This window comes from Stegostoma tigrinum, chromosome 9, assembly GCF_030684315.1.
Source record: "Stegostoma tigrinum isolate sSteTig4 chromosome 9, sSteTig4.hap1, whole genome shotgun sequence".
In the NCBI taxonomy this organism is placed as follows: Eukaryota; Metazoa; Chordata; class Chondrichthyes; order Orectolobiformes; family Stegostomatidae; genus Stegostoma; species Stegostoma tigrinum.
Genome location: NC_081362.1, coordinates 10,846,369 through 10,873,793, shown reverse-complemented (window position 1 = coordinate 10,873,793; position 27,425 = coordinate 10,846,369). Strand labels below are relative to the sequence as shown.

Sequence of the window (27,425 nt, the reverse complement as noted above, 5' to 3'; positions counted from 1 at the left end):
GAAAACTAAACTGTTTTGTTTATATTTTTCCATGGCAAATTTAAGACAAGGCCGTTTGAATTGAAGAATATTTAAAATACATAAGCAGTACTGTAACAGTTTGACAGCCTGTCAAGTCTTTGCGATCCAAGCAGGTTTTCAATACATGCAAAATTCTGATCAAAAGTGAACTTTTTAAACACTGTAGAAATTGAATGTATACCATATTTGAACTTTCAAATTTTAGTGCAAGAAGCATGTAACTAGGGACAGAAAATGTTTTTGAACACTGAATCAAATCTTCCATACATGCAGTTCATGAAAACAGGACTATGTTAGACTAAATAATTATTTAGAAAGGTAATTAAGTTTAAAATAAGCTTGATTAAATGGATTTATCTGAGACAACTCAATTTTTGATAGTTGATTCCAGTGATGACACTTTCACTACAGATAAACTAGCATATGAAAACTACTGTACAAATTATAAATAAAATCAATTTAAAATAGCTAAATCCATCAAGAAAAATACTTCAGTGCATGAAGTTAGTTTCCATAACTTGATATGAATGAAACTGTGGAAAAAAGTCAATGTATTTTACAGCTGGTCGCAATTCCTAATTAATTAGGACCTTGGTTTTGTAAAGTTAGAGTCCCTCGACAACTCGGAGGTTGCCTGGAACAAATATTCAGGGAGAGTTTTACAACTTTCAAACTAAACTTTTCTTGTATGTAATTGCAGCATGCGCACATTTTTCAAAAAGACACTTCATTTCATTTCTTTTACTTTTTGCAGGATTGTGGATATAAAGAAACATTGTACACTGGTACATAGCAATACTTGTCTTTGCATTGAGAGCACCTACATCACAGATGCAAACTCACTTTTGCTGATGCTCCACATCATAGCAGAAAATTTCAAATGGCACAAATACCATTTATAAGAAAATAAACATATAGCAGTCTGTAGAAACTTGCAGTTTGAGTTTTACAATGAGCTCCACAATCAGCTCCAATATCAGTTTCAGGATTAGCTACAGTACTTGGAGGAAGGCTAACTTCTGGATTCCTCAATTTTTTGTCTTTTGGCCGGACGTTCTTCAGCTCTCTGAGAATTAGAAATATTGTCTACTGATTTCGTTCTGTCCATAGCAACAGTAATACCGGTCAGGATGTAGCCACCACTTCCACTCATTGTCAGCTTGGGATGAGTCCGGTTTGGCAAAACCTGAAATATTTGTACAATTTTTATACATTTTTATATATTGATGTAAATTAGTGCCACAAATTTAGAATATTTTTCTTTAAAAAAAGACTTGTTCTTTAGATAACTATTCAAAGAAAATGGTAAAAGGAGCGCAGGAGCAGGGGACCACACATACGTACACATAAGGAGGCATAACCAGTTGAGAGCAAGGTTAATAAAGCATACAGCGTTCTGGACTTTATTAACAGGGACATGATACAAGAAAAAGGAGAATATGTTGTTCTTGTTCAAAACACTTGGGCCTCAGCTTGAGTACTGCATCCATTTCTGCATGGCACATTATTAAGGACGTGAACACACTGAAATGTATGCAAAGAAGAAATTAATTACAAAGACAAAATGCAGATGTTTGGACTATTTTCCATAGAAAAACAAAGACGGTTGAAAGAAATTTTGACAGGTATTCTAAATCATAAGTGTGGACAGTTTGGAATAGTTACGGAGAAAATGTCACAATTAGTGGAAAAATCAATAATGAGTGCATATATTTAAAGTAATTGGTAAAAGCTGTAAAAGATTAAAACAAAAATTATGCAGTGAGTAGTTAGGTCTGGAATGTACTATCTTAAGTGTGTGGTGGAGGCAGGCTCAATCAAAGCATTCAAGGTTATGGGGAAACTTTTGGAGATTTGCACCAAATAACTTGTTCATTCAGACAGAGCTGGTACAAACAATGGACAGAATGGCCTCCTTCTGTAGTGCAACAATGCTATGATTTTGTGATGTTTATTTGGTCTCTCTCATGATGACAATCTTCAGAGAAACTGGATTTAGGCTGGACAACCTAAACTTAATAGTTTGAACATGTAAAATTAACTCAAGTATGTGGTGCTGTTCTGTACTATGGCCCCTTGCACAGTTCTCACTAACTGATTAAACTGCCATGTTAAAATTACAATGCAAGACCATTTCAGCAAAAGTACCTTTGTAATCTGACTTTGCTGAGAAACAAACCAGGTTTGATGGACTAAAAATCTAATAAAGCTATAGTGATAGAGCACATTCAACAGATATAATTGATGAGGAGTGGTGAGTTGGAATGAGTTAGCGGGAAGAAAACTGATGATATTACTGCAAAACAAGTGGAAAATCTGTTGATCTGTCTGGACAACAATTATTTGTATAAGCTGAAGACAGTCTTGGGCAAATTAATGCGCTTGGCTCAGGAAAACTCAGTTTAGAAAACATCACATGAATTAAAATACCCACTGCATTAACAATGTATCTACCTAATAGAGTACATGCAGCAGCGTAGCTCAATAGGACGTAAGATCATGGGTGCTAAAATTCTGCCTCTGAAATTCTATACTAGAAGTCATCTTGTTCAGTGTTTAATTTAGGTTCACCTGGTAGCCTCTCAGCCATGTTTCAGATAACCTCAGGTTGACAACGCCGCCCCTTTCTCGTAGATTTGAATAGCACACAAGCAAAGGCTACATGGAGGAAGAAAACAAGATAATGAACTGAATCATGGTCCCAAATATTTAATCAAACCAATCTGCTTTTATATAATTTTTCTTTTACCTCTTTGTACTGGCAGTAGATGACAAACGGTCTAGATGGTGCCACAAATTCCAAAAGACAAAGTAATAAGGGGCTGGGGTACAGGCGACTTGCAATAATTAACCTTCAATAAATAAAAACATTTAACTCTAAAAAAACTGAAGCTACTATTCACAGCAAATAGACTGACTTAGAGGACACAGTATTTATCACAGTAAAACATCCTACAGTGTTATATAAAAGTACGCTGGCCAAAGTAAACCAAAGGAACCAATATTTGGCAGACCTGTGGATTTTAGGGTCACATGTTGTCCCCATAACTAAGCCAGCACAACATGTCTGGGGTGTGGTGTATCAGTAATAGGTCCCTCAGATCAGTGGGGAGAAGAATCCAGTTGTCTTTTTGGGGTTGCAGAAGGCTGTCCTGCTCAGATCCCATTTCAGGGGACGGGGCATTTTACCCTGAAGACACTGAACTTAGAGCAGCCACGTCTCATAACATTAGCAGGCTCTGCACGTTAACTGATTGTGCCGATAGCAAAATGCTATTGAGCTGGTTATGTTACTCCTCATGGAAGCCTTAAGTGCACTGGCTGCTCATTTCCATGGTGCAGGTGGTTAATCAGCTTTCCTGCTCACCATTGGGATCTTCAAGGGCCATGGTAATATGTTGGGTGGTGTGGATCAGATATTTTTGAGACCTTACCTCCAAGCCCGTCACTCACTAAGGTGAAGAGAATTCAGCTCATTTGGACTGGTGATCAAAGTCTGACCAAAAGGGATGATTTTAAGGGGCTTACAGATGTTAGGTGGTTTAGGGAGCAAATTCCAGAAATTGTGGACTGAGATGATTGATAGTATGTTAAAGGAGATGAGACGTGGCCAAGATGCTGGAGTTGGAGGAATGCAGATTTCTGACAGGCTGTTGAACATTAAGAGGAATTTGAAGACAACATGTGAATTCTAATAAAGGTGGTGGTTACGGAGAAAAAGGTAACACGGTGGAGGCAAAGCACATGGGTGATGGATGAACGTGGCTTTGTGCAAGTTAGGATACAGGTAGAATTTTATATGAACTTAGGTTATGAAAGGTGAGGGTTGACCAGGGCAAAACTGGGATAAATTAGCTTTGTTTTACTTTCGCAATTTCTGCAAGTTTTAATTCACACTGGATAAATGTTGATTACTATTTGTACATGAATTTGTAAACATCAGGTGCATTCAAACTATCACATTGCCATTTTGAGGGCAGCACAGTGGCTCAGTGGTTAGCACAGCTGCCTCACATCGCCAGGGACCCAGGTTCAATTCCACCCTTGGGTGACTGTGAAATTTGCACATTCTCCACGCGTCTGTGTGGGTTTCCTCTGGGTACTCTGGTTACCTCCCACATTCCAAAGATGTGCAGGTTAGGTGGGTTGGCCATGCTAAATTGCCCATAGTGTTCAGGGATGAGTAGCTTAGGTGGGTGATAGGAGGATGGGTCTGGGTGGGATGCTCCAAGGGTCGATTTGGGCTTGTTGGGCCGATGGGCCTGTTTCCACACTCTATGAATTCTACGATTATAGAAAGATCTGCAACAGAATTATAATGGAGTTCATTTGTTACATCTGCTGACCCATCCGCATTTCTCTCCTGAAGCACAGCTGCAGCAGTCTGTAATTTCTTCAGCCGATCTTCTTGCTTACTCCTCCTCTCTTCAACCTGCCAAGAAACATATCAACAAAGATGGAGTCCAGTTTGACATTGGAAGGCCTAAAGTTGCACCAGAACAAGCATAAAACTAGGTTAGAACCTGGACTATACTGGGAAAGAGCAGCAAATAAATAAAGAAGGTTTGGTTTCAGATCAAGAGTGCTTTAAGTTTTGAGAATTTTAAAACACTTGTTTTCTTATAGGAAGCACGCTAAAGGAAAAAAGAACAAAGTTGCTGGAAAAGCTCAGCGGGTCTGGCAGCATCTGCGAAAGAAAAAACAGTTAATGTTTCAGGTCCGGTGACCCTTCCTCAGAACTGGGTCACAGGGCCCAAAACATGAACTCCGTTATTTCCTTCACAGATGCTGTCAGATCTGCTGAGCTTTTCCAGCAACTTTGTTTTTGTTTCTGATTTACAGCACCTGCAGGTCTTTTGGTTTTTAATGTTAAAGGAAAACATTGACTGTCTCTGTGACAGTCAGAATAAAGATGTATGGAGTCCCAAGGGAAGGGAAGGCATGATTTTAAAGGAATACTGTTCCAGTGCATTTAAAAAAAATGAATTGTGTCCATAGGTATAGGAAGCACTCAAGGATAGGAGCAATTAGCTACACATGTGGGTACAACAGAACTCAGACTATCAAACTACAGAGATATTACAAGAGTATTATGAATTTTGGGAACAGAGGGGAAAAAGTTCAATTGTTCATTGTCCTCTTAAGAAATGCATTTCAAATTATCAAGCATAGTAACCAAGGGAGTTCTGATGATAATGGTCAGAAATACACTTGCTGAAATCTACTTTTGCTTGAGAAGGCCTGAGCAAACTAGCAGCACCTGAAACAGCATGGTACCTAGAAAAGATAGAAATTTGCTAGTTTGACTAGAGTATTTGACTGAAGCAGAACAAAATGTTGAAGCCTTAGTGACAGAAAGCAATGACTTCCCACAACTAGCATCATCAGTAAATGAGTCTAAAATGTTTAGAATGATATAGCATAAACTAACATTACAAAATGAAAGGACAAAAATTGGAAAGATGTCTTATTCGAGATGAAATATGGAGAAGTGATTAGCACAAAAATTTTATAATACAGCTAATGACTGAAGCAAGTGTATTACAGTAAAGTGTAAGCATCTTTCCAGTTTAAAAAAGTGCAATGACAAAATTATATTTAAATAGGTGCAATTATTTAGCATTTTGCTAGGTCACAACACCATAAACCCTGCTTTAGTGAATCAATTTATTTGTCAGAACAAAAGCAGAAGTTGCTGGAAAAGCTCAGCAGGTCTGGCAGCATCTGTGAAGAAAAATAAAATTAGAGTTAATGTTTCAGGTCTGAGGAAGAACTGAGGAAGGGTCACCAGACCCGAAATGTTAACTCTGATTTGTCTTCACAGATGTTGCCAGACCCGCTGAGCACATACAGCAACTTCTGTTTTAGTTCCTGATTTACAGCATCCACAGTTCTTTCAGTTTTCAACTTATTTGATGGCCATTTTCTGCATAGAAGAAAAACATATCATTAAAACCAATATGCTTTGTGACATTGTGAATATTATCACTATTTCAGTATCGCTTTACACCAACTGTATCAGCTACCAGTAGATAAGAAGTCACAATCAATCTGGAAAAATTTCTGCTCCCATACGGTAACTATTCAAAACGCCTGGGCCATTGAAATTGTTGAAATTTACTACATTAGAATTTAACATTCCACATTACATCCGACAAGAATAAATCTTACATTGAACTTTCTGTCTGGATTTTTTTCTTTATTTTCAGCCTCCTCACAAGCAACATCCATGGGCTTAGTTTCCTCAGATTGGTTGTTATCCATCATGGTCTCACCACAAGGCATCCCATCACCCTGGTGGGTGTTCAGTGGGCTCCCACTATCTTCTTCCATCATAACTTCAGTTTGTTTTTGTAGTGTTTCCTTCTCAGCTGAAAAACTTCCAGAAAGAAGACTGTTCAATTTGTTGATAGGAAAATCAAATAGATGGTTATAGAAGGATCTTGGAAAGCCAAAATTCTCCATTGCTGACCTGACCGGCAAGCTACCTGGATACACGTGGATAATGGAGCCAAAACCTGCAGGAAAAGATTAAAACAGGAGACACAGAATAGATAGTTTATTATTATTTAGACACTCTTGCTGGGTGGTCACTTTGCAAGTGAATGACAAATTAGGATTTCAAATAACACTCCTGAACCAATGTCAGTTTAGTAAGGTGGGCAACGTGAAGGGAAGCAATTAAACAGGAGGTTCTTATAAGAAAGAGGCTAATAAGCAGCTCAAACAATAAAGATGGTGAAAAGTTGATTGGAGAACTACATGGAGTGGGGTATAAGTAGATTGCAAAGGAGGATGAGAATCAATCGAGCTTGAGATATTCTAGCCCGATCTGGTGATGGGGATTTCAATAAGTTAAACACCAAACACGCTCAATACTTTGCCCCCTGTACTAGAGTAAACATGGGGCCACACCAGGAGTGACAGATAGATAAAACTGATGACTGTGCTGGAATTATGTGGAATGGAGGATTGAAGCTAAATGGTTTGAAAATTCCAAACAGCTTAGCAATTCAGGGGAATATATTCTTACAGGGCAATATCAAACAGGGTTAGCTGACAGAATATGAGATAGCAAGAGCTGCACATGCTGGAATCAACACCACCTTCTGGTCACAGAACATTTTAACTCCCCTTCCTAATCCCTGGGTGACATGTCCACCCTGGGCCTCCTCCAGAGTCACAATGATGCCACCCACAAACTGGAGTAGCAGCAGCTCATATTCTGCCTTGGGAGCCTAAACATGGATTTTACCAGTTTCAAAATCCGCACCCCCTCCCCGACCCCCAGCCTCATCCCATGACCAATCCTCCCTCTCATCCCCACCTCCTTGACCTGAAACAACCTGTCCATCTTCCTTCCCACCTATCCACCACTCCCACTTCACCGACCAATCCCGACCACTGCCTACATACGCTCACCTATCACCATCCCACCTACCTTCCCCAGCCCCACCTCTCCTCTCCTCTCTCTATTTCTGAACATCCTCGCCACTCTCCATTTCTGAAGAAGGGTCCCGACCTGAAACATCAGCTTTCCTGTTCCTGTGATGCTGCCTGGCCTGCTCCACACTTCAGAAGACAGAAAAGTTAGGATTTGTAAGTCACGGTAAAACAATGATATTTAATGAGAGATTTGGGACTGGGAAATTGTGGTTTCCTTTTGCGTGTTATATTTAGTGGCAGAACTAATTCTGTCTGATCCTTCTTTCTTGATGATACTTTTGCTTGGTTTTTATATTCTTTATACGCTAAGTACATTGCTAATGATTCACTTCCAATGTATACACCACGATGTTAACGTTGCAAGTGCGATAAGGGAGGGATGTTCAATTATGAAATTAAAAGTTACACTGTTACAGAAAATAACGATAATTAATATTGCAGCCCTCCTCCAAACTTGCATTTCTTTGCAGTGAACCCTCATTTCTCTCACCAATCCATTGTTCACCATGTGCTCAGGAATTGAGCATGTGCCACAAAATTTGATTTTTTTTCTAAAATTGTAAAGAAGTGATAGTAGCAGATCAATAAACATGGCTGTGAATGAAGAGCAAAGCATGAATTTAAACAAGATATTCTGAACTCATTGTAACATTTGTACTTGAAGGTCAATTTGCACAAATACTTGTTGTGGATGATGGTTACATTTGGACGTACAACATTAAAATTTGAACCAGTACTCCCAATTGAGCTTTTCAAACTGCTAATAGGTTAAGCTTCACTCAGTCAATTAAAAGGTCAATTGGAAAGCTTCGGTAACCAAACAGGTCAGCTAAACTTACTACAATAAAGTTTCAACACATTAGGAATTCTCAAGTGAATATGGTGTAAATTCAGATTTTATTACCTCCTAATCTCTCCATTACAGCACCAAGCACCAGACCAGCACAGGTTTCTGCTACAATTACTTTGGAGCCTGCATGGATGTTCCCAAGAGTTAACATCTGAGCCAGCGTGTCATACCTTAAATAGCTAGAAAAAAATTAGTAATAATGCTGTTAATTCTGTTGGGGATAAAGCAACATTAACTATGCAGTTTAAAGATGATTGTGTAAGCAAGTAAGCCAGTCTTTTTCTCCCCTCTCACCCCACCACAAAGCTGTGAAAAAGTAACAGCAGACCGAGCAAATAGTTTCAAATGGGCAGAACAATTAATAAAACTTAAGTATGTTAAGTGTAATCCTATTTAAACTAAAACAAAAATAATACATGACATGAATTGGATTTCTTCCGATTCCTTTCCATATGCCCAAAAAGAAAATTCAGATATGCTAATATGCCAATTCACCTCTAACAGCTAAACTTAGATATGAATTAATACGGGACTGTGTTCAGCAGGTGCACAATAAACCAAATTATTGTCCCCAGCTATGCATCTTGTGTGTGAACTACTCCTAAATCAGATTTCACACCAGCTACTTCCAGTAAAGCAAGCTATTGTGCTTGTTTAGTCATGGGTCAAAGGTGATCATGGGCCTAAGACATTAATGAAGCAGATTCGAAACAAAACCAGTTAATGAAGGATTTAAAACAGGTAAACCAGGAGGAGGATGGGTCTCTTTAAACCTCACTTGATTAAAAGAAAGCTATCTCACAGCAAGTAGTTTTATTCATCTCAACCTATCCCAAGTGGTTGCAATTTTTATCTGAATAATCCACCGTGCTACTTTAGCACTCTACCTTGTGTGACCACAATAAATCCATAGTTTAGTGATGGCCTCAATTTAGTGGCTGTAATGTTAGCAAAGTGGTCACTGTCACCACTCAAATTAGCCAGCAACTTCACTGTACACTTAACTGACCAGTTAAAGGCAGAAATTCAGAGATTGCTGCCTGTGACTCTCCAATCCTCCAAAAAGGTAGATAATGTTATTAAATCCCTCTTACGGAAATCCTAAACCATTTTCATTGACGCAAACATTTTCTTGTGCAAGTAGTCTCATTATGAAATCACATTCAAAATGCTGTAGTATGTTCACAAGGTATAACAGAGTAGGACATTATAGTGAACTGAAAATACTGTCGAACAACCCTGAACGATTAATTTTGTATTTGTGGATCCTCTCTCCATTAAGCTCCAAAGATGGTATTTTCAAAAATTAAATTTAAGCTATTTCATTTTCTGCTTCAATCCCACATGTCAAAATCTTTAATACTAATTTTACAGAACAAAATAAATGAAATAATAAAAGATGCTTTTTTATTTCCTGCTTTTCTGCTGGTAAAAATCTTCCATGCAATGAGCTGCTTAGCAACTCTGATGACATTGCTGTTGCTGATGTCAGAGATCCACTGTAGCTGATGCCAGGATGAACTTAACATCAGGAAACATGAAATTCAGGCCAGAGACTACTCTGTTGGCAGCCTTCTTTGAGCACAGTGGTAAACGCAGTCAATTTGGCTGTAAAACTGAGACTAATAGCTCATGTTTTTATTATTCTTTGTTCGGGGGATGAGGGCGTTGCTGGCTAAGTCAGCATTTATTGCCCATCTCTAATTGCCGAGACTGTTAACAGTCAACCACGTTGCTGTGGGTCTGGAGTCACATGTAGGCCTGGCCAGGTTTCTTTCCCTAGAAGAGATTATTGAACCGGATGGGTTCAACAAGACAATGGATTCATGGTCACCACTTGACTCTTATTTCAGATTTTTAAAAAAATTGAATTCAAACTTCACCATCCGCTGTGGTGGGACTTGCACTCAGCTTCTCAGAATATTACTAGTCTCTGCCTTAACAGTGCAGCAATAAACTCATTAAGCTATTGCCTCACGTGACCAATCCAGGCAGAGTCTATGGTCTTGCTGTTGAAGCTGCAATCTCACTTCACAAATGATGTGACAACCACTAACGTGGCCTGACAAGCGATATCTTTCGAACACAGTAAAACAGATGCAGAGCTAGACCATTCATTCCTTCAAGCCTGCTTTGCCATTCTAGATCACTGCTGATTATCCACCTCAAACATATTTACCCATGCTATCCCTGTAACACTCAATGTCAATAGTATTTAGACATTTATTACACTACCCTCAGCATGCTCAATGATCAAATTCCCATAGCTGTCCTGGTTAGAGAAGTCCAAAGACTCACTACCCTCCAAATTAAGACATCCCTCATCACAGCCCAAGTAGTTTACCCTTTATTCTGATTTGCGTGTCTATCAGACAGCTGTCGTCAACAGATCATGAATTAATAGCCTCGTGACATGGAATTGTATTTCATTTATAACGCTTAGAAATGTTCAGCAATGTAACTTACTTGACTGGCATCTACTCAATTTCACGGAAACCAAAAGAAACAACGAAGAATCTACTTGATACATGCAGAAAGCATTCTGAACAATACTTTAATTAAAACAATATTATTTTTCAGATGGAGAAGTGATCTTTAAACCAACAGCAAAAGTAGTGTTATTTTTAAAATCAATAGAAGTGGATTAAATTCAAGAGTCAAGAGAAAGATACTGCAATTAGAGGAATAATTGGCGGACAGAATTAAAGTAGCTAGAAAAGATCAGATTTAGAACACCATCCTTCAATCAATCTGCCAATATAGGCAGGAAATAGTTCTCCATCATGCCTTAATGCCCAGCCCAGTTCTAACAAAACAGGATTTAAAATCGACCTCTTATCAGGCAGAAACCAAAAGAAATATAGCACGAGCCCTGCTAAAATTCAAAACTCAGTCACTAGTCTGAAATATGCTTCAGATATCAGAAAGCTAAAAAGACAGAGCAACTTTATTTACTCACCAAATTTTACCTGGCTCACGGGAATGATACATCATAGCCATTATGCGAGTGGTAGGCTTTAGGATAGTTATAAATGCTTCGTACCTATCAATAAGATTTAACTATGTTAGAAGATGTTGAGAATTATTTCTCTGCAAGGTGAAAGACATCAACATTTGTGTTTTAAACAGTGACATAACTGAATTTCTTGTTATAATCTGTGACGTCAAAGTGCATTTTAAACAAACAACTTAAGAACAATGCTTCTGAATTTTAGCATTACACTGTAACAGTTACTGATATTTCTTTGCCATTGTACAGCCTCAGACTGATTCAATTAGGATTTTATAATTAGAAGGCTTACTACTTGCACAATTAAATTATTGTTTTTAAAAAGAAGAAAAAACATATCCTGGAATGTCAGTTTATCTCAATCAAGGCAATATCTCTTTCTACTAAGATGAGACCCGATTCCTATGCTAAAAACAGAACCTTACTTTTTCTTTTTCTTCTTGATGTACTTTTCTTGAGCAAATCCAGTTTTGTCTCTAAATGTTGTGCTATTCTCTATCAAATGTTGGACAATATCCTGCGTAAAATAAAACCTTGGTTTTAACAACAATTAATTGGGGACACAAACAAAATTTCTGTGGAGAAAATTCTTTGTAAATATACAATTTCACCAGTATAAAAGTCATTTCTCAGGTTTTGTAATATTGGAAATGTCCTCATCTCTGGACTAGAAGTTCAAGTCCCACTTGCTTCAGGAGGTGTATCATAACATGTCTGCTGATTGAAGAAAAATCAAAAAGTCATCCCTACCTGACCTTTTAATCCTTGCTCTTTAAGTGCCTCAATATCATCTCTGCTGAGCTTTTGGGACTTGCCATCATCAATTATGTTTCGGTTATCAATACCAGCTTCATTTGCTTCTGGTGGAATTAAAAACAAGTCATGGACTGCTTGAAAACAAACTAAAAACCACACAAATCCATTTAACTTGCATAAACCAAGGTCAAACTTAGCAAACAGCATTAGACTGAAGATTTAATCATTCCACATGAAATAACTGGCCAGCTTCAACACAGATGCAAGTGTAGAGCCCTGAATATTGTACCCAACTCCGTTAAACTCATAAAAACCAAAGAACTGTGGATGCTGTAAATCAGGAACAAAAAGAAAATTGCTGGAAAAGCTCAGCAGGTCTGGCAGCATCTGTGGTGGAGAAAACAGTTAATGTTTTGGGTCCGGTGACCCTTCCTCACAGTGGTCCTGAGGAAGGGTCCCCGAACCCAAAACATTAACTCTGTTTTCACCTCCACAGATGCTGCCAGACCTGCAGAGCTTTTCCGGCAACTTTGTTTTGTTCCCGTAAACTAGTACCTACAGTTAATGTTACTTTTTAAACACAAGAGCTAAGACAGCTTTGACTGAAACAACTACATATGGATTATTTTCTTAACTATAACATGTAGAAAAGAAAAAGAAATAACAATTCATTTTGAAAACAAATTTTCTTTTACTGCTTTATTAGCTTTGGCACATAACATGGGAAATATACCATTTGTCTTCTCTTTCAGTTCAATAAACACAAGCATAGAAAATGAAAACATAATATGGAAAACCTAATCGCGAATCAGAAATAACTGACTCAGTTCTGGAACTGTAAATGTTCAAGTTGCACATTTATTGAATTAAATCCCAACTGAATCATCTGGTCAAATTTTACCCACAAGGCAGAGGATGTAAGTATACAAAGAATAAGCATATTAACAATCACTATATGAGGTTATAGCTTCATACAGAGCAAATAAAAATTGAAAGAATAATATTCATTATAAAGTCTACAAACATGGCATTTGTCAAACCTGGGAAGGAGTTATCAAAACAAACAGTTGGAATGTACACACACTCTGGTAGAATATCTAACTTCAGAAAACTGTTTTTATTTTTCAGCAAAACTGACATTAAAATGTCCATGACACAACTTACAGATACAGATAGCAACACTTTCCAATATTACCTTTGGCAACTTCTTTAGTTTTTACTTTAAGTGGCTGGAGTACTCCTCCACTGGAAACCTCAAAAGTGGTTCCATACTGCTGGCCAATTGCATTGTCCAAGTAAAACCACTGTTTCTCAAAGGTGACTTTTCTGGAAAGCAAATTTTGAGATCCATCAAGTTCTGAATGGAATATTAAATTCATCCATTGTCATAGCAAAAATCAGTGACATACGTTCAAAGTATTCTTAGAAAATTCCAGATATATTTTAACATATGTCATGTGAATGGCTGTGGTCCAGACTTATTTCACTCACTCAGAAGGGTTTAGACTCAAGATACCAAAAAAAAGGTGTTTGCTTCACCAGGTTAAATAAAATGACAATGACACAGTTTTAAGGCAGTGGAGATCAAACATTTTCAACTAGTATTGAAGATGTAAATAAAAGATGCTTTTGGGTTAGCACAGCTTGTTGGCAGCAAACGGAAGCACCCTGAAATGTAATATTTTTCCTGCTACTCCAAGTTCCCAGTTTTAGCCACACTGCTGTGGGGAAGCAATGAGCATCTTTCATACCTGTGGATGAAAGCTAGGGTTAAAAGGACGAAAGTAACGCAAGAATGGAGCAATAATTGGACTGCTTCAACATCAATTCGTGGCTGTAGGAAGCACAAATTGTCAGATGAGGAGAAAGCTTTTTATACATGTACAAAATGGAAACTATACTCAAAGATTTGAATTGATGCTGTTTTAAACAAAATTTCAAGTTATATCATGCAAGTAAGCAGCTTTTTGACAATCAAGCTGTGCTGACATTTACACGGATATAGAGAAACAAAGAGTAGTATGCTATTCTGCCCTTTGAACCTGCTCTGCCATTCAATATGATCATGGCTGATCATCTAACACCGTATCCTGTTTCCCAACCCATATCCTTTTGTCCCATTAGTCCAAAGAACTATGTCTAACTTCTTGAATACATCCAATATTCTTGCCTCATTGCTTTGAGGCAAGAAGTTCCACAGCATCACCACTTCCTGGGTGAAGACATTTCTAAATGGCTGAACCTGCATCTTTAAGATTGCGACTCCTGGTCCTGGACTCTCCAATCTATAGCAATATTTTTCTTGCATCTTGTCTAGTCCTGCTGGAATCTTTTAGTTTTCTGAGATACCACCCATTTTTGTAAACTTCAGTAAATATAAACCTAACTGATCCAGCCTCCTTTCACGATGTCAGTGGTGGATAAGTTGTTGGAAGGGATTCTTAGGGACAGGATTTACATGCATTTGGAAAGGCAAAGGATGATTAGGGATAATCAACATGGTTTTGAGCATGGAGAATCTTATCTCAATAACTTGATCGAGTTTATTTTTTGAACAGGTGATGGAAGATTGATGCAGGTTGAGTGTTAGACATTGTCCCTATGGATTTCAGCAAAGTGTTGGACAAGGCTCCGCATGGTAGTTTGGTTAGCAAGGTTAGATCACATGGAATCCGGGGGAACTAGCCAATTGGATACAAAATTGCCTTGAAGATAGGAGACAGAGGAAGGTGGTAGAGGGTTGCTTTTCTGGAGGTCTGTGACCAGTAGTATGCTGCAAGGATCAGTGCTGCATCCACCGCTTTTTGTCATTTATATAAATGATCTGGTTAGGAATATCAGAGGTTTCGTTAGTAAGTTTGCAGATGACACCACAATTGGTGGTACAGTGGACAGAGAAGAAGGTTACCAAATTACAACAAGGCCTTTATTGATGGATCAACAGGCTAGGTCACTGAATCCCTATAGTGCGGAAACAGGCCCTTCGGCCCAACAAGTCCACATTGACCCTCAAAGCATCCCATCCAGACCCACATTGCAAAAAATTTGGAGGCATGGGATTGAGGGTGGTTTAGAGGTTTGGATCAGAAATTGGCCAGCTGGAAGAAGACAGAGGATGGTGGTTGATGGGAAATTTTCATCCTGGAGTTCAGTTACTGGTGGTGTATTACAAAGATCTGTTTTGGGGCCACTGCTGTTTGTCATTTTTATAAATGACGTGGATGAGGGCGTAGAAGGATGGGTTAGTAAATTTGTGGAAGACACTAAGTTGGTGGAGTTGTAGGTAGTGCGGAAGAATGTTGCAGGTTACAGAGGGACACAGATAAGCTGCAGAGCTGGGCTGAGAGGTGGCAAATGGAGTTTAATGCGAAAAAGTGTGAGGTGATTCACTTCGGAAGGAGTAACAGGAACACAGAGTACTGGGCTAATGGTAAGATTCTTGGTAGTGTGGGCGAACACTAGAGATCACGTGAGATCTCGGGGTCCATGTACATCGATCCCTGAAAGTTTCCACCCAGGTTGATAGGGTTGTTAATAAGGCATACGGCGTGTGTTAGGTTTTATTGGTAGAGGGATTGAGCTTCAGAGCCATGAGGTCTTGTTGCAGCTGTACCAAACTCTCGTGTGGCTGCACTTGGAGTATTGTGTACAGTTCTGGTCGCCACATTTTAGGAAGGATGTGGAAGCATTGGAAAGGGTGCAGAGGAGATTTACCAGGATGTTGCCTGGTATGGAGGGAAGGTCTTATGAGGAAAGGCTGAGGGACTGGAGGCTGTTTCTGTTAAAGAAAAGAAGGTTAAGCGATGACCTAATAGAGACATACAAGAATATCAGAGGACTAGATAGGGTGGACAGTGAGAGCCTTTTTCCTTGGATGGTGATGGCTAGCATGAGGGGACATGGGTTTAAATTGAGGGACGATAATTATAGGACAGATGTCAGAGGTAGATTCTTTACTCAAGAAAGTCGTAAGGGCGTGGGATGCCCTGCCTGCAACAGTATTAGACTTGACAACTTTAAGGGTATTTAAATAGTCATTGGATAAACACATGGATGGTAACAGAACAGTGTAGGTGAGATGGGCTTCAGATTGGTTTCACAGGTTGGCGCCACATTGAGAGCCGAAGGGCCTGTACTGCACAGTAAAGTTCTATGTTCAATTCCCCTTTAAACAACCTACTCGACACATCCCTGATCAGAATGGGCAATTTAGCACGACCAATCCGCCTAATTTGCACATCTTTGGGCTGAGGGGGTAAACCAGAGCACCCGGAGGAAACCCAAGCAGACACTGGGAGATTGTGCCAACTCCACGTGGGCCTGGCAGGGGAAATCGAACCCAGGTACCTGGTGCTGACCCACCATGCCACTCCTAGTGGCAGATGGATTTTAATTCACATAAACATGAGGCTTGACATTTTGGTCAGGCTAACCAGGGCAGGGCTTAGAGTTAATGGTAGGGCCCTGGAGAGTGTTGCCAAACAAACAGACCTCGGGATGCAGGTGCATAGTTCCTTGAAAATGGAGTCACAAGCAGACAGGGTGGTGAATGCAGCATTTGGCATGCTTGCTTTCATTGGATAGTGCACTGAGTACAGCAGTTGGGACATCACGCTGTGGCTGTACAGGACATTGATTAGGTCACTTTTAGAATACTGCGTACAGTTCTGGTCTCACTGCTCTAAAGACTTTGTTAAGCTTGAAAGGGTGCACAAAAGATCTCAGGATGCTGCCAGGATTGGCAAGTATGAGCTACTCTGACAGGTTGAAAAGGCTGTGGCTATTTTCCCTGGATCATCAGATGCTGACGTGTCACCCTTAGGTTTATATAATCACGAGGGGCATGGATAGGGTGAATAGCTAAGGTCTCTATCCCCAGGGTAGGGGAGCCCAAAACTAGAGGGCCTAGGTTTAAGGTGAGAGGGGAAGACATGAGATGGACCTGAGGGACAGTTTTTTTTAAAATGCAGAGGGTGGTGCATGCGTGGAAAGTGGTGCCGGGGAGGTGGAGGAGGCTGGTAAGTTACATTTAAAAGGCATCTGGATGGATACATGGACAGCAAGGGTTGAGACGGATATTGGCCAATTACTAGCAAATGGGACTGGACCAATTTAGGATATCTGGTTGGCATGGGCGAGTTGGCCCGAAGGGTCTCTTTACATGCTGTATCACTATGATTGATTCTTAGGATGAATCAGTTTTGTCAACCTTTATAGCCATATCATTTTGCCCTCAGATAAGGAGATCAAAACTGCACACAAAACCCTAGAATAGGCTCATCAATGCCCTATACAATTGCACCAAGACATCCTTGCTCCTATATACAAATCTGCTTGTTATGAAGGCCAACATAGCCCCTGCCTTTTTTAAAACCACCTGCTGTATCTGCATACTTACTTCTAGTGACTGGTGTACAAGACACTCAGATCTCATTCCACCACGAGCTTCCCAAATACATTGCCATTATAACAATCGTCTTCCTGCTTTTGCTGCTAAAAAGTGGATGAGCTTATGTTTATCCATTTTCTATTTCATCTGCCATGAATTTGCCCACGAATCAGATCAAATCACACTGAAGTATTTCTGCAATCTCAACTCAACCTCCCATCCAGCCTGTTGTTGTCTGAAAACTTGGGAAACATTCCATTTAATTCCCTCACCTAAATCATTTAATGCTGTGAGTAGCCATGGTCCAAGCACTGATCCCTGTGGTACCCCAGAAGTCACCGGCTGCCACTTGAAAAATGATCAGTTTATTCCCACTGTTTCCTGTCTGCCAAATAGATTTCTGCCCATGTCAGGACATTACTTAAATTCCATTCACTTTAATTTTCCATGTTAATCTCTCAGTTTGGACCTTACTGAAATATATATTCATTTGCCTTACATTTTCTCTTTGTGATTTAAAGCATTACTTCCATAAATCTACATGAAACTACTATCAAAATTTGACAATTTTATTTTGCAAAAGTGGAGTTATAATGTGTAACTTGACTTATATACCAGTCAAGTAACTGGAGTGATTAACAAACTTGGTTGCAAGTAGGTATATTAGTTGAACATTTGTATCAGTGATAATGGGAACTGCAGATGCTGGAGAATCCCCCTCCCTACCTATCTTCTTTTCTCTCCATCTTCGTCCGCCTCCCCCTCTCTCCCTATTTATTCCAGAACCCTCACCCCATCCCCCTCTCTGAAGAAGGGTCTAGGCCCGAAATGTCAGCTTTTGTGCTCCTGAGATGCTGCTGGGCCTGCTGTGTTCATCCAGCCTCACATTTTATTATCTTAGTTGAACATTTCTTCAGTTTCTGATTTTTCTTCTTATAATGATCGTAGCTAATGAAAGTTAATGACTGTACATAAATGTTATCTGAAAAATTCTTGAATGAGAAGTGTAAACCCCCCTTAATTTTCAAAGACAAACCCTAAGAATGGTATAAAAATAATTCAATGGCACATTAGTTTAGTAGCAGTTGATGTCATGTTTTAACAAACCATCCAATTACTTCGCTCATCCCTGCCTGGAACAAAGTTACCTGTCACTTAACCCAGTCTTCTGCCACACGCATACCACTTGCATCAAGGATGGACTGTGAATTCCACTACATTTCTCCAACAATATTCAGAAGCTGTGGAGATGCACAATAGCATCCAATCACAATACCCTCTCTCTCAAAAAAAGATGAGGTTATTACAATAACCTCATAAGTGCTGTTTTGTGTCCAAAAGCTGTGTATAATACTTTCCACAGATCATGGTATGACTTGCACTCAGCAAATACATTCCTGATAAAATTAAATAGCCTCAGCTAAAACACAATGAAATGTTCTTATTTTGTTCAGTCTTATAGAATTCTGTAACCTTAGTCCAATATTAACTATTCAATCTACAATGGTTGCACTCCATAGACAATTTCAGCATGCTCCAGGATAACAAAGTGTGGGGCTGGATGAACACAGCAAGCCAAGCAGCACCTTAGGAGCACAAAAGCTGACATTTCGGGCCTAGACCCTTCATCAGAAAAGGGGGACAGGGAGAGGATTCTGAAATAAATAGGGAGAGAGGGGGAGGCGGACTGAAGATAGATAGGAGGAGAAGATAGGTGCAGAGGAGAGTATGGGTGGGGAGGTAGGGAGGTCAGTTTGGCGAAGACAGACAGGTCAAGGGGGTGCGATGAGATTAGTAATCCAGGATATCAAACTTCTGTTTCATGTTAGGAATCAGCAGCCTTCTTTTTAAGAAATGTAGATCGAAATCCAGGGGTTATACTAATCAAATAAAGCCTTGCGATCACATGGTTGTGAACAAATAACAATAAACTTTGCCATACAATTTCTTCATGTATTGTACATTGTATTCGAGTACTCAGAATTATCGTATGGTCAATGTTGGCAGTTGACTAACCAAACATCCATAGTACACATGAAATTGCAAAGCCAGAGATCCTGTGAATAAATGTGAAATTATTTAAATGTGAATAAATGTTAAATATGAATAATACTGTAAATCCTAAAAACATTCCGCTTGCCTTCCCACATCCCTAGCTGTATTTGTTTAATACAGTCAAGGCGCCATAGTCTTACCAGACCAGAGCGCTACTCTCTCATTAGACAGACAACACTGGTGATTTAACCTGACAGCCAGTGTACCTCAAGCAAGGGGTAGAATTTGAGAAGGAGAATCATTAATGGTAACCTCGGCCATGTGGGGATTGAGCCTGGGGATCACCCTGCTTTGCAATCCAACAGTCCAGCCAATAATGCTCCTCGAATAACTTACAAAGACATCAGATCCTTCTGCACTGTTCTGCAACCTCTCCTCATTTGAGGATGTTGAAAGTGGTGGATGGGGTATCAAACAGGGTGTTTTGTTCTGGGTAGTGTCAGGCTTCTAAATATCAGAGCTATACCCATCCAGGTAAATCAAAAGTATTCCATCACCCTCCTGATTTGTACCTTGTACATGGTGGACAAGCATTGGGAGACAGCAAGTGATTTTCATATTGCAGAATTACTAGCCTTTGATCTGCGCTTGTTGCCACAGCATGTGTGGGGTTGGTCCGTTTTAATCACTGGAAAGTGATGTTAGCTTGTATGTTGACAGTTGGCGATTTAGCATTGTAACACCATTGACATCCAGGGCAACAGTTTAATTCTTGATTACTGGAGGCATTGCCCAGCAATTGTGTGGTGCAACTAACCTGGATGATGTCCAGGACTTTCTGCATATTGACAGACTGCTTCAGTTCAGAGCAGCAGTGAATGCACAATGCTCAGAATCAATCATCAGCGAACATTCCCATTTCCAGCATTATAATGAAGTCCATTAATGAAGCAGCTGATGATGATTGGGCCAAAGGCACAAACATTAGGGGCTTTTGCAACGATGTCATTGGACTGAGATGACTGACCTATATCTTCCTTCGTGCTTGCTATAACTTTAACAAGTGGAGAGAGTTTTCCCCGATACCCATTGACCTTAGTTTTGTCAGGGTTTCTTGATGCCATATTCAGTCAAAAGATGCTTTGATGTCAAGGGCTGTCACTTGCACCTCCCCGCTGGAGTTCAGCTGTTTAGCCTAGGTTTAAACAAAGGCTGTAATGAAATCAGGAATCAAGTGGCCCTGTTAGAACCCAAACCAAGCGTTAATATGCAAGTTATTGGTGAGTAAGTGGCACTTGATAGCATTGTTGATATCTTCTTCCATTACACTGAAAAAGATTGAGAATTGACCAATACGGCAGTAATTAGCCAGCTTGAATTAATTTCACTTTTTGTGGAAAAGATATCCCAAGCAAGTTTCCACATTTCTGGGTAGATGAAAATGTTGCAATTGTACTCGTACAGCTTGGCTTAAGCCAATTTTAAATTATCCACTACCATTCACAACAAGATGTGGCAGGAATGTAAAGCTTACACCTCTGCTTCTTGCAGAAAATTTTGATGTGGCACTTTAATAAACAACTTCTGGATAGACAAGTACTGTACAACTACCAGCTTGAGGTGGGTTGACTTGCCAAGCTGGTTTCATGTTTCAGATGTTTCGTTACCATGCTTGGGAACATCCTCCGTGCAGCTTCCAATGAAGCGTCAGTGTTTTCCTGCCTGGTTTATAACTCTGGGGTCTGTTGAGATGGATTGCCTCACTTCCAGTTTTCCTCCATAGTGGAAAATGCATGGGGTCGAGTTCAATGTGTTTATTAATAGCATGCTTCATGGAGTGCCATGCTTCTAAGAATTCTTGTGCCTGTCTCAGGATCTTGCTGTTGCCCCAGTTGAAGTGGTGATTCTCCTTGTTCATGTGGATTGAGATGAGTGTGTATTGGTTGTGTCTTTCAGTAGCCAGTTGGTGTTCACGTACTCTTGTTGTTAGTTTCCTTCCTGTTTGTCCGATGTAGTGTTTTTTGCAGTCTCTGCAGAGAATCTTGTAGACGACGTTGGTCCTGTACGTGGTGGGGAGTGAGTCCTCAGCTTCCTTTTATCTACATGACTTGCTACTCTTAAAAATCAATTAGTTAAACATGATCTCTTCCACAAAAACCAACTCAATTGCCTCAGTGCATCAAGACGTTTGAGTCCCCTGTTTTATCCCCTTATGAATGGATTCCATTATTTTCCCCTGCAACACATGTTAGGCTAATGGCTTGCAGCTGCCAGCTTGCTGTGACAGCTTTCTCCTTTCTTTCTCGGATATTTAAAAATAAACTTGCATTTATACAATGCCTTCAACTTTAGGACATTCCCTTAACCATTTTTCAAATGCAGTAATGTCTGGAATGCTTACAGTCAATTTATGGAGAGAAACCCCATATGTAACATAAAATAACTAAATAGAGATAATGGGAACTGCAGATGCTTTAACTTGTCTGCCTCCTCTCCACCCATCTTCTCCTCTATCCATCTTCAATCTCTCTCTCCCCCCTCCATATTTATTTCAGAACTCTCTCCCCCCTCCCCTTTTCTGAAGAAAGATCTAGGCCCGAAACGTCAGCTTTTGTGCTCCTAAGATGCTGCTGGGCCTGCTGTGTTCATCCAGCCCCACACTTTGTTAAAATAACTTCGTTTTTTTTTGCTGATGGTGACCACCAATAAACACAGATCAGAACACATTTCTCTGAATTGAACCTTGTGATCTTTAATACCCATCATTCTTACAAGTACGATAACAGCTACTGGACAAATTCAACATCAATAGTACAGATACAAACAACCATGGGGCATTTCAAACAAACCACGTGTTAAATGCAAAACTAACTTTTACATTAATGCAAAAACTGCAGCGATGATAACAGAGAAGCAAATTTAGCACAAACGTGACCTAGAGGACAATAAAAGTTGCATTTACATAGTACCAATATTAGTTTTCCAGGCGTCAGTTCAGTATAACCAAGCCAGAAATTCTTCAGGCATATTACATCCGTGAACCTTTGATGGCTCTACATTCTTAAGAGCATTCAAGGATATGAAAGCATTGTAGAGACTGCACAGGGATTAATAACTTCAGTGACCAAGACACATTGCAGAAATTGGGGCTATTTTCCTTGGATAATTAGAAGGTGGAGCGGAGATCTGATACTAATGATTAAACGCTTAAATGTTACTGCTGTTACTACACTTTCTCTGTGCGTTTGTATGGGTTTAGAAGTCACCACGCTCTAAGATTTAATGTATCTCGAGCTGAAACTTTGGCTGAAAGTATGGGCAACGTGCAGCTCTCTAAACAGAAGGCGGCGCGATCCTCTGCCCCCGCCCCGGGATCAATACTGCGGTGACCTTACCTTCCTCTGTGCACTTGCACGGCTTTAAACACCTCTTCTCTTTTCAGCACCACATGATCTCCCTCGCTGACAGGCTGGGCCTGGCCGCCGCCGGGAGCCGGCACTTCCACGGGATCGGACATTAACATGACCACGATCACGATCACCACCACCGCACTTTCCTTCTCTCCCCTACACTTATGACAGGTGTCCTTCAATCCATTTCCCCCACCCCTCCGCAGACCGAAAGAAGCACAGCCGGGCGGCTGGTGTTGAAGCGATAGCAACGACCACAAGATGTCGATGCCGCCACGCGAACGTTAACGGCGCTCGGGCTGACCGCTGAAAGCGTGCGCACGAGACACCGGAAATGAGGACGGGGAAAGGCAACATGCGCACCACTGCAAACCCAGGCCACCTCCGTCACCTGAACACACGCATGCGCCTCTGCATTCTGCGCGCTCGCGCTGAGCCCAGTTCTCCGATCCCCGGAGGACGCAAATGCGTCACCTCGTGCCCGCTCAACTCCACCGCGCACGCGTTCGCGTCACAGAACACGTCCCAAATAGCCGCGTGCGCGCGTAACTGTTGGTTCAATCGCTCTTCCCTTTCATTGCAATCATCTCCCACTTTCCAGCGACGGCCAATGCGTGCCTCACGCCGCGCCTCTTTACGTGACACGCCCCTAGGACCACCCCCACCTTACGACATTACGTCAACGTCCCTGCTGCCAACGTTAACGTATTTTAGGTCTCGCTCCGAGATAACAAAGTGTGAAGCTGGATGAATACAGCAGGCCAAGCATCATCTTAGGAGCACAAAAGCTGAAACGTCAGCTTTTGTGCTCCCAAGATGATGCTTGGCCTCCTGTGTCCATCCAGCTTCACACTTTGTTAATAAAATGTGAGGCTGGATGAACACAGCAGGCCAAGCAGCATCTCAGGAGCACAAAAGCTGACGTTTCGGGCCTAGACCCTTCATCAGTATCTCTTTCACACTTTGTTATCTCGGATTCTCCAGCATCTGCACTTCCCCTTATCTGTTAGGTCCCGCTCCGTACGCGTTTGCGTCACGACTTTCTCCCCGCCCCCTTCCCAGTGCGCACGCGCATTATTGTTCGTTTCCCCACCCACCGAAACGCGGGAATTGGGAACTGTTTGGTGACCGTTTGAACTGATTTGGTGGTTCTGTCCTGATCGCCCGGTTACTGCATGAAAAGCAGCGTCTGTGAATGGGCGGGAGGAGTGGGGAGGGTGATTATCGGAGATAACACAGGCCGCTTGTGGCGAAATTTGGAGAGCCGTAACCGTGACCTGTGTGAGTGGGGCCGGCCAGCCTTCCATTTCCCCCCCGCCTTCCCACTGCTTTAGGGCCATCATCCACAATGTGCTCCGACTGGAGAGGCGGCAGAAGCTGGAGAGGTGCCAGAGGGAGTCCGGCAGGCGGATGGAGGGGCAGACCCTGGAGAGGGAGAGGAAACTGGGACAAGTCCAGAAGAGGCGGAGGAAGTAAGTCCAGTGAATTGGTGTAGAAGCTGGATGAACACAGCAGGCCAAGCAGCATCAGAGGAGCAGGAAGGCTGACGTTTCGGGCCTAGACCCTGCTTCAGAAAATGGGGGTGGGGGAGGGGAAGGGGGCTCTGAAAAAAATAGGAACAGAGGGCGAGGCGGAGAGAAGATGGGTGGACGGGAGACAGACAGACCAAAGAGGCGGGGATGGAGCCAGTAAAAGTGGGGAGTTAGGGGGGTGATAGGTAAGTCCAGGAAGGATGGATAGGTCAAGGGGTGGGGGGAGGAGGAGATGGAGATAGGTGGGAGGAAGGAACGAGCTGGGCTGTTATTGGGATGCGGTGGGGGAGGGGAGATTTTGAAATTTGTGAAGTCCTTCACCAACACCTTCCACCCCAACCTTAAGTTCGTCTGGACGATCTTTAATACCTCTCTCTCCTTCCTGGACCTCTGTTTCCATCTCTGGGAACCACCTGGAAACTGATATCCATTTCAAGCCCACTGACTCCCACAGGTATCTAGAATACACCTCCCATCCACCTTCCTGCAAAAATGCCATCCCCTATTCCCAATTCCTTCGCCTCTGCCACATCTTCTCCCAGGATGAGGCATTCCACTCCTGTACATCTCACATGTCCTTGTTTTTCAAGGTCTGCAATTCGCCCCCCACCACCCCGTTGGTCAAGAATGCCCTTGACTGTGTCACCTGCATTTCCTGCAACTCATCCCTCACGCTCCATCCCTGCAATAACAACCAAAACAGAATCCCCCTCATCCTCACGTACCATCCCACAACCTCTGGATCCAACACATCATCTTCTGACACTTCTGCTATCTGCAATCTGACCCCACCACTAAAGACATTTTTCCATCCCCACCCTTATCTGTCTTCCAGAGGGACCATTTTCTCCGTGACTCCCTTGCCTGCTCCACACTCCCCTCCAGCTCCACCACACCTGGCACTTTTCCCTGCAACTGCTGGAAGTGCCACATCTCCCTCCCTCACCCCTACCCAGGCCCCAAGAAGACTTTCCACATCAAGCAGATGTTCACCTGCACATCTGCTAATGTGGTATACTGCATTCATTGTTCCCATTGTGTCTTCCTCTACATTGGGACTGCTTTGCTGAACACCTACGCTCGGTTCGCACTAAACAACTGCACCTCCTAGTCGCAAACCATTTCAACTCCCCCTCCCATTCCTCAGATGACATGTCCATCCTGGGCTCCTGCAGTGCCACAACGATGCTGCCCGAAGATTGCAGGAACAGCAACTCATATTTCGCTTTGGAACCCTGCAGCCCAACGGTATCAACGTGGACTTCTTAAGCTTCAAAATTTCCCCTCCCCCTATTGCATCCTAAAACCACCCAGCTCGTCCCTGCCTCCCTAATCTGTCCTTCCTCCCACCTATCGCCTCCTCCCACCTCAAGCTCCACCCCTCATCTCCTACCTACTAACCTCATCCTGCCCCCTCGACCTGTCCATCCTCCCTGGACTGATCTATCACGTCCTGAAGTCCTCACCTTTCGTGGCTCTATTCCGGCCTATTTGACCTGTCTGTCTCCTCTCCGCATATCTTTTCCTCTATCCATCTTCTATCTGTCTCCCCCTTTCTCCCTATTTATTTCAGAACCCCCTTCCCCTCCCCCATTTCTGAAGAAGGGTCAAGGCCCAAAACGTCAGCTTTCCTGCTCCTCTGCTGCTTGGCCTGTTGTTCATCCAGCTGTACACCTTACTATCTCAGATTCCCTAGCATCTGCATTTCCTACTGTCTCTAAGTCCACTGAATGTTACTTTGGGAGTCAGTGTACCAACTCCTCAAATGGTTCAATACTGATGCTTTGCTTCAACTTGCTCTGGGTGCTGATCCGTTGTAGCCTCCCCTCAAGAGCTGCTTCCGCAGTATATGGAAAGCATTATTTTCTCTCCTTTTTCAGGGCTAGTCTAGTCACCTCCAACCTTCAAGACTACCACGCTGTCTGTGTTTGCTTTCATTTCCATCATCCCTAAATGAGTACTCACTTATCTCTCTCACATCATCCTGGTTGAATTTCTTTCAACAGGTTTCTGGTTTTAATGACATTAACTAATATCATGTCTTTATAGAATCCCTGCGGTGCGAAAGTAGGCCATTTGGCCCATTGAGTTCAACTAATCCTTCCAAGAGCCACCCACCCAGATCCATGCCCCTACCCCATCCCTGTAACCCTGTATTTTCCATGGCTAATCCATCTAGCCTTCACATACCTAGACACCACAGGGCACTTCTAGTGAATAGTCACTGGACTAATTTCTCTCCACATATGCTGGCAGACTTGCTGAGTTTTGCCAGCAATTTCTATTTTTGTTTTTTATGTCTCCACTTTATCAGTGATACTTTATTTCTACTTTTTTGTTGCAACTTTGACACGATCAATCTCTCAATCATCTGTGCAACGTTGATGAGGGCATTTCCACAGTGGCCTTTGTTGCTTTTTCCAATGTATTTCCATTATCTACAAACAACCTTTTTTGGTGATAGCTTCCAAAACTATGGAGCATACTTCTTTATGTTCCATTTATTTTCATTTCCTGATCCCTCTTCTGCATTACCTGGCTAATTATTAGGCATAGTTCTGATTTTCTTCAGCTTTCAAAACTGGAAAGACCAAAACTACCACCTTATCCCATGTCCCCACTGAAAACTTCCTAATTCCTTATCTGAAATAAGATAACAAAGTGTGAAGCTGGATGAACACAGCAGGCCAGGCAGCATCTCACGAGCACAAAAGCTGACATTGTGGGCCTAGACCCTTCATCAGAGCCTTATCTGAAGTTGGGTTGATCCGAATACATTCAACCTTACGACTTGGAAGAAATTGGAGATGCAACATCTTTTTGAGTAAGGTCAAAACTTTACAATGAAGAAAGTGGGAAATCATTGATGGGTTGACGACAGGGATAATTAGATGACAAGAGAAATATTTTAGCAAAGCAAGACGAGTACTAATAAAACAGGCCAAAAATAGATCTGGAACAACTGAAAATCGTCATTGTAAAATGGCAAATATCAACGTTTCATTTTTTTTTGAAG

General features: G+C 41.5%; 2 protein-coding genes across 4 annotated transcripts in view; one reads left to right on the top strand and one right to left on the bottom strand.

The window, feature by feature from the left end:
- trmt6 (tRNA methyltransferase 6 non-catalytic subunit) lies at positions 1–23,595 on the bottom strand. Of its 3 annotated transcripts, none has more exons than XM_048536265.2 (11): positions 22,863–23,595; positions 13,279–13,409; positions 12,078–12,184; positions 11,753–11,844; positions 11,277–11,360; positions 8,372–8,496; positions 6,193–6,539; positions 4,368–4,453; positions 2,771–2,873; positions 2,593–2,679; positions 1–1,207 (listed from the first exon to the last, which is right to left on the bottom strand). In XM_048536265.2, the coding sequence occupies exons 1-11, from the start codon at positions 22,988–22,990 to the stop codon at positions 1,034–1,036; spliced, it is 1,464 nt and encodes a 487-aa protein (XP_048392222.2). In that variant the 5' UTR covers positions 22,991–23,595; the 3' UTR covers positions 1–1,033. The 3 variants fall into 3 exon arrangements, with proteins under 3 accessions (XP_048392222.2, XP_048392221.2, XP_048392223.2); XM_048536264.2 differs by having other exon boundaries at positions 12,078–12,187; positions 22,863–23,591; XM_048536266.2 differs by lacking the exon at positions 1–1,207 and having other exon boundaries at positions 4,358–4,453; positions 12,078–12,187.
- Positions 23,596–23,973: 378 nt separating this feature from the next.
- Positions 23,974–27,425, top strand: part of mcm8 (minichromosome maintenance 8 homologous recombination repair factor) — a 36,900-nt gene continuing 33,448 nt past the window's right edge. Inside the window, exon 1 of the mRNA XM_059648341.1 lies at positions 23,974–24,349. Within this exon, the coding sequence (XP_059504324.1) occupies positions 24,226–24,349 (124 nt within the window). The 5' untranslated portion in view covers positions 23,974–24,225. The remainder of the gene's footprint in view (positions 24,350–27,425) is intronic.

Excerpts from the sequence above, each read along its gene's own strand:
- trmt6 (XM_048536264.2), bottom strand. The coding sequence starts at position 22,990 with ATGTTAATGTCCGATCCCGTGGAAGTGCCGGCTCCCGGCGGCGGCCAG. Across the intron at positions 12,188-13,278 it reads AACTAAAGAAGTTGCCAAAG|AAGCAAATGAAGCTGGTATT; the intron begins GTAATATTGGAA and ends TAATTCCACCAG. Across the intron at positions 2,680-2,770 it reads TCTACTGCCAGTACAAAGAG|CCTTTGCTTGTGTGCTATTC; the intron begins GTAAAAGAAAAA and ends TCCTCCATGTAG.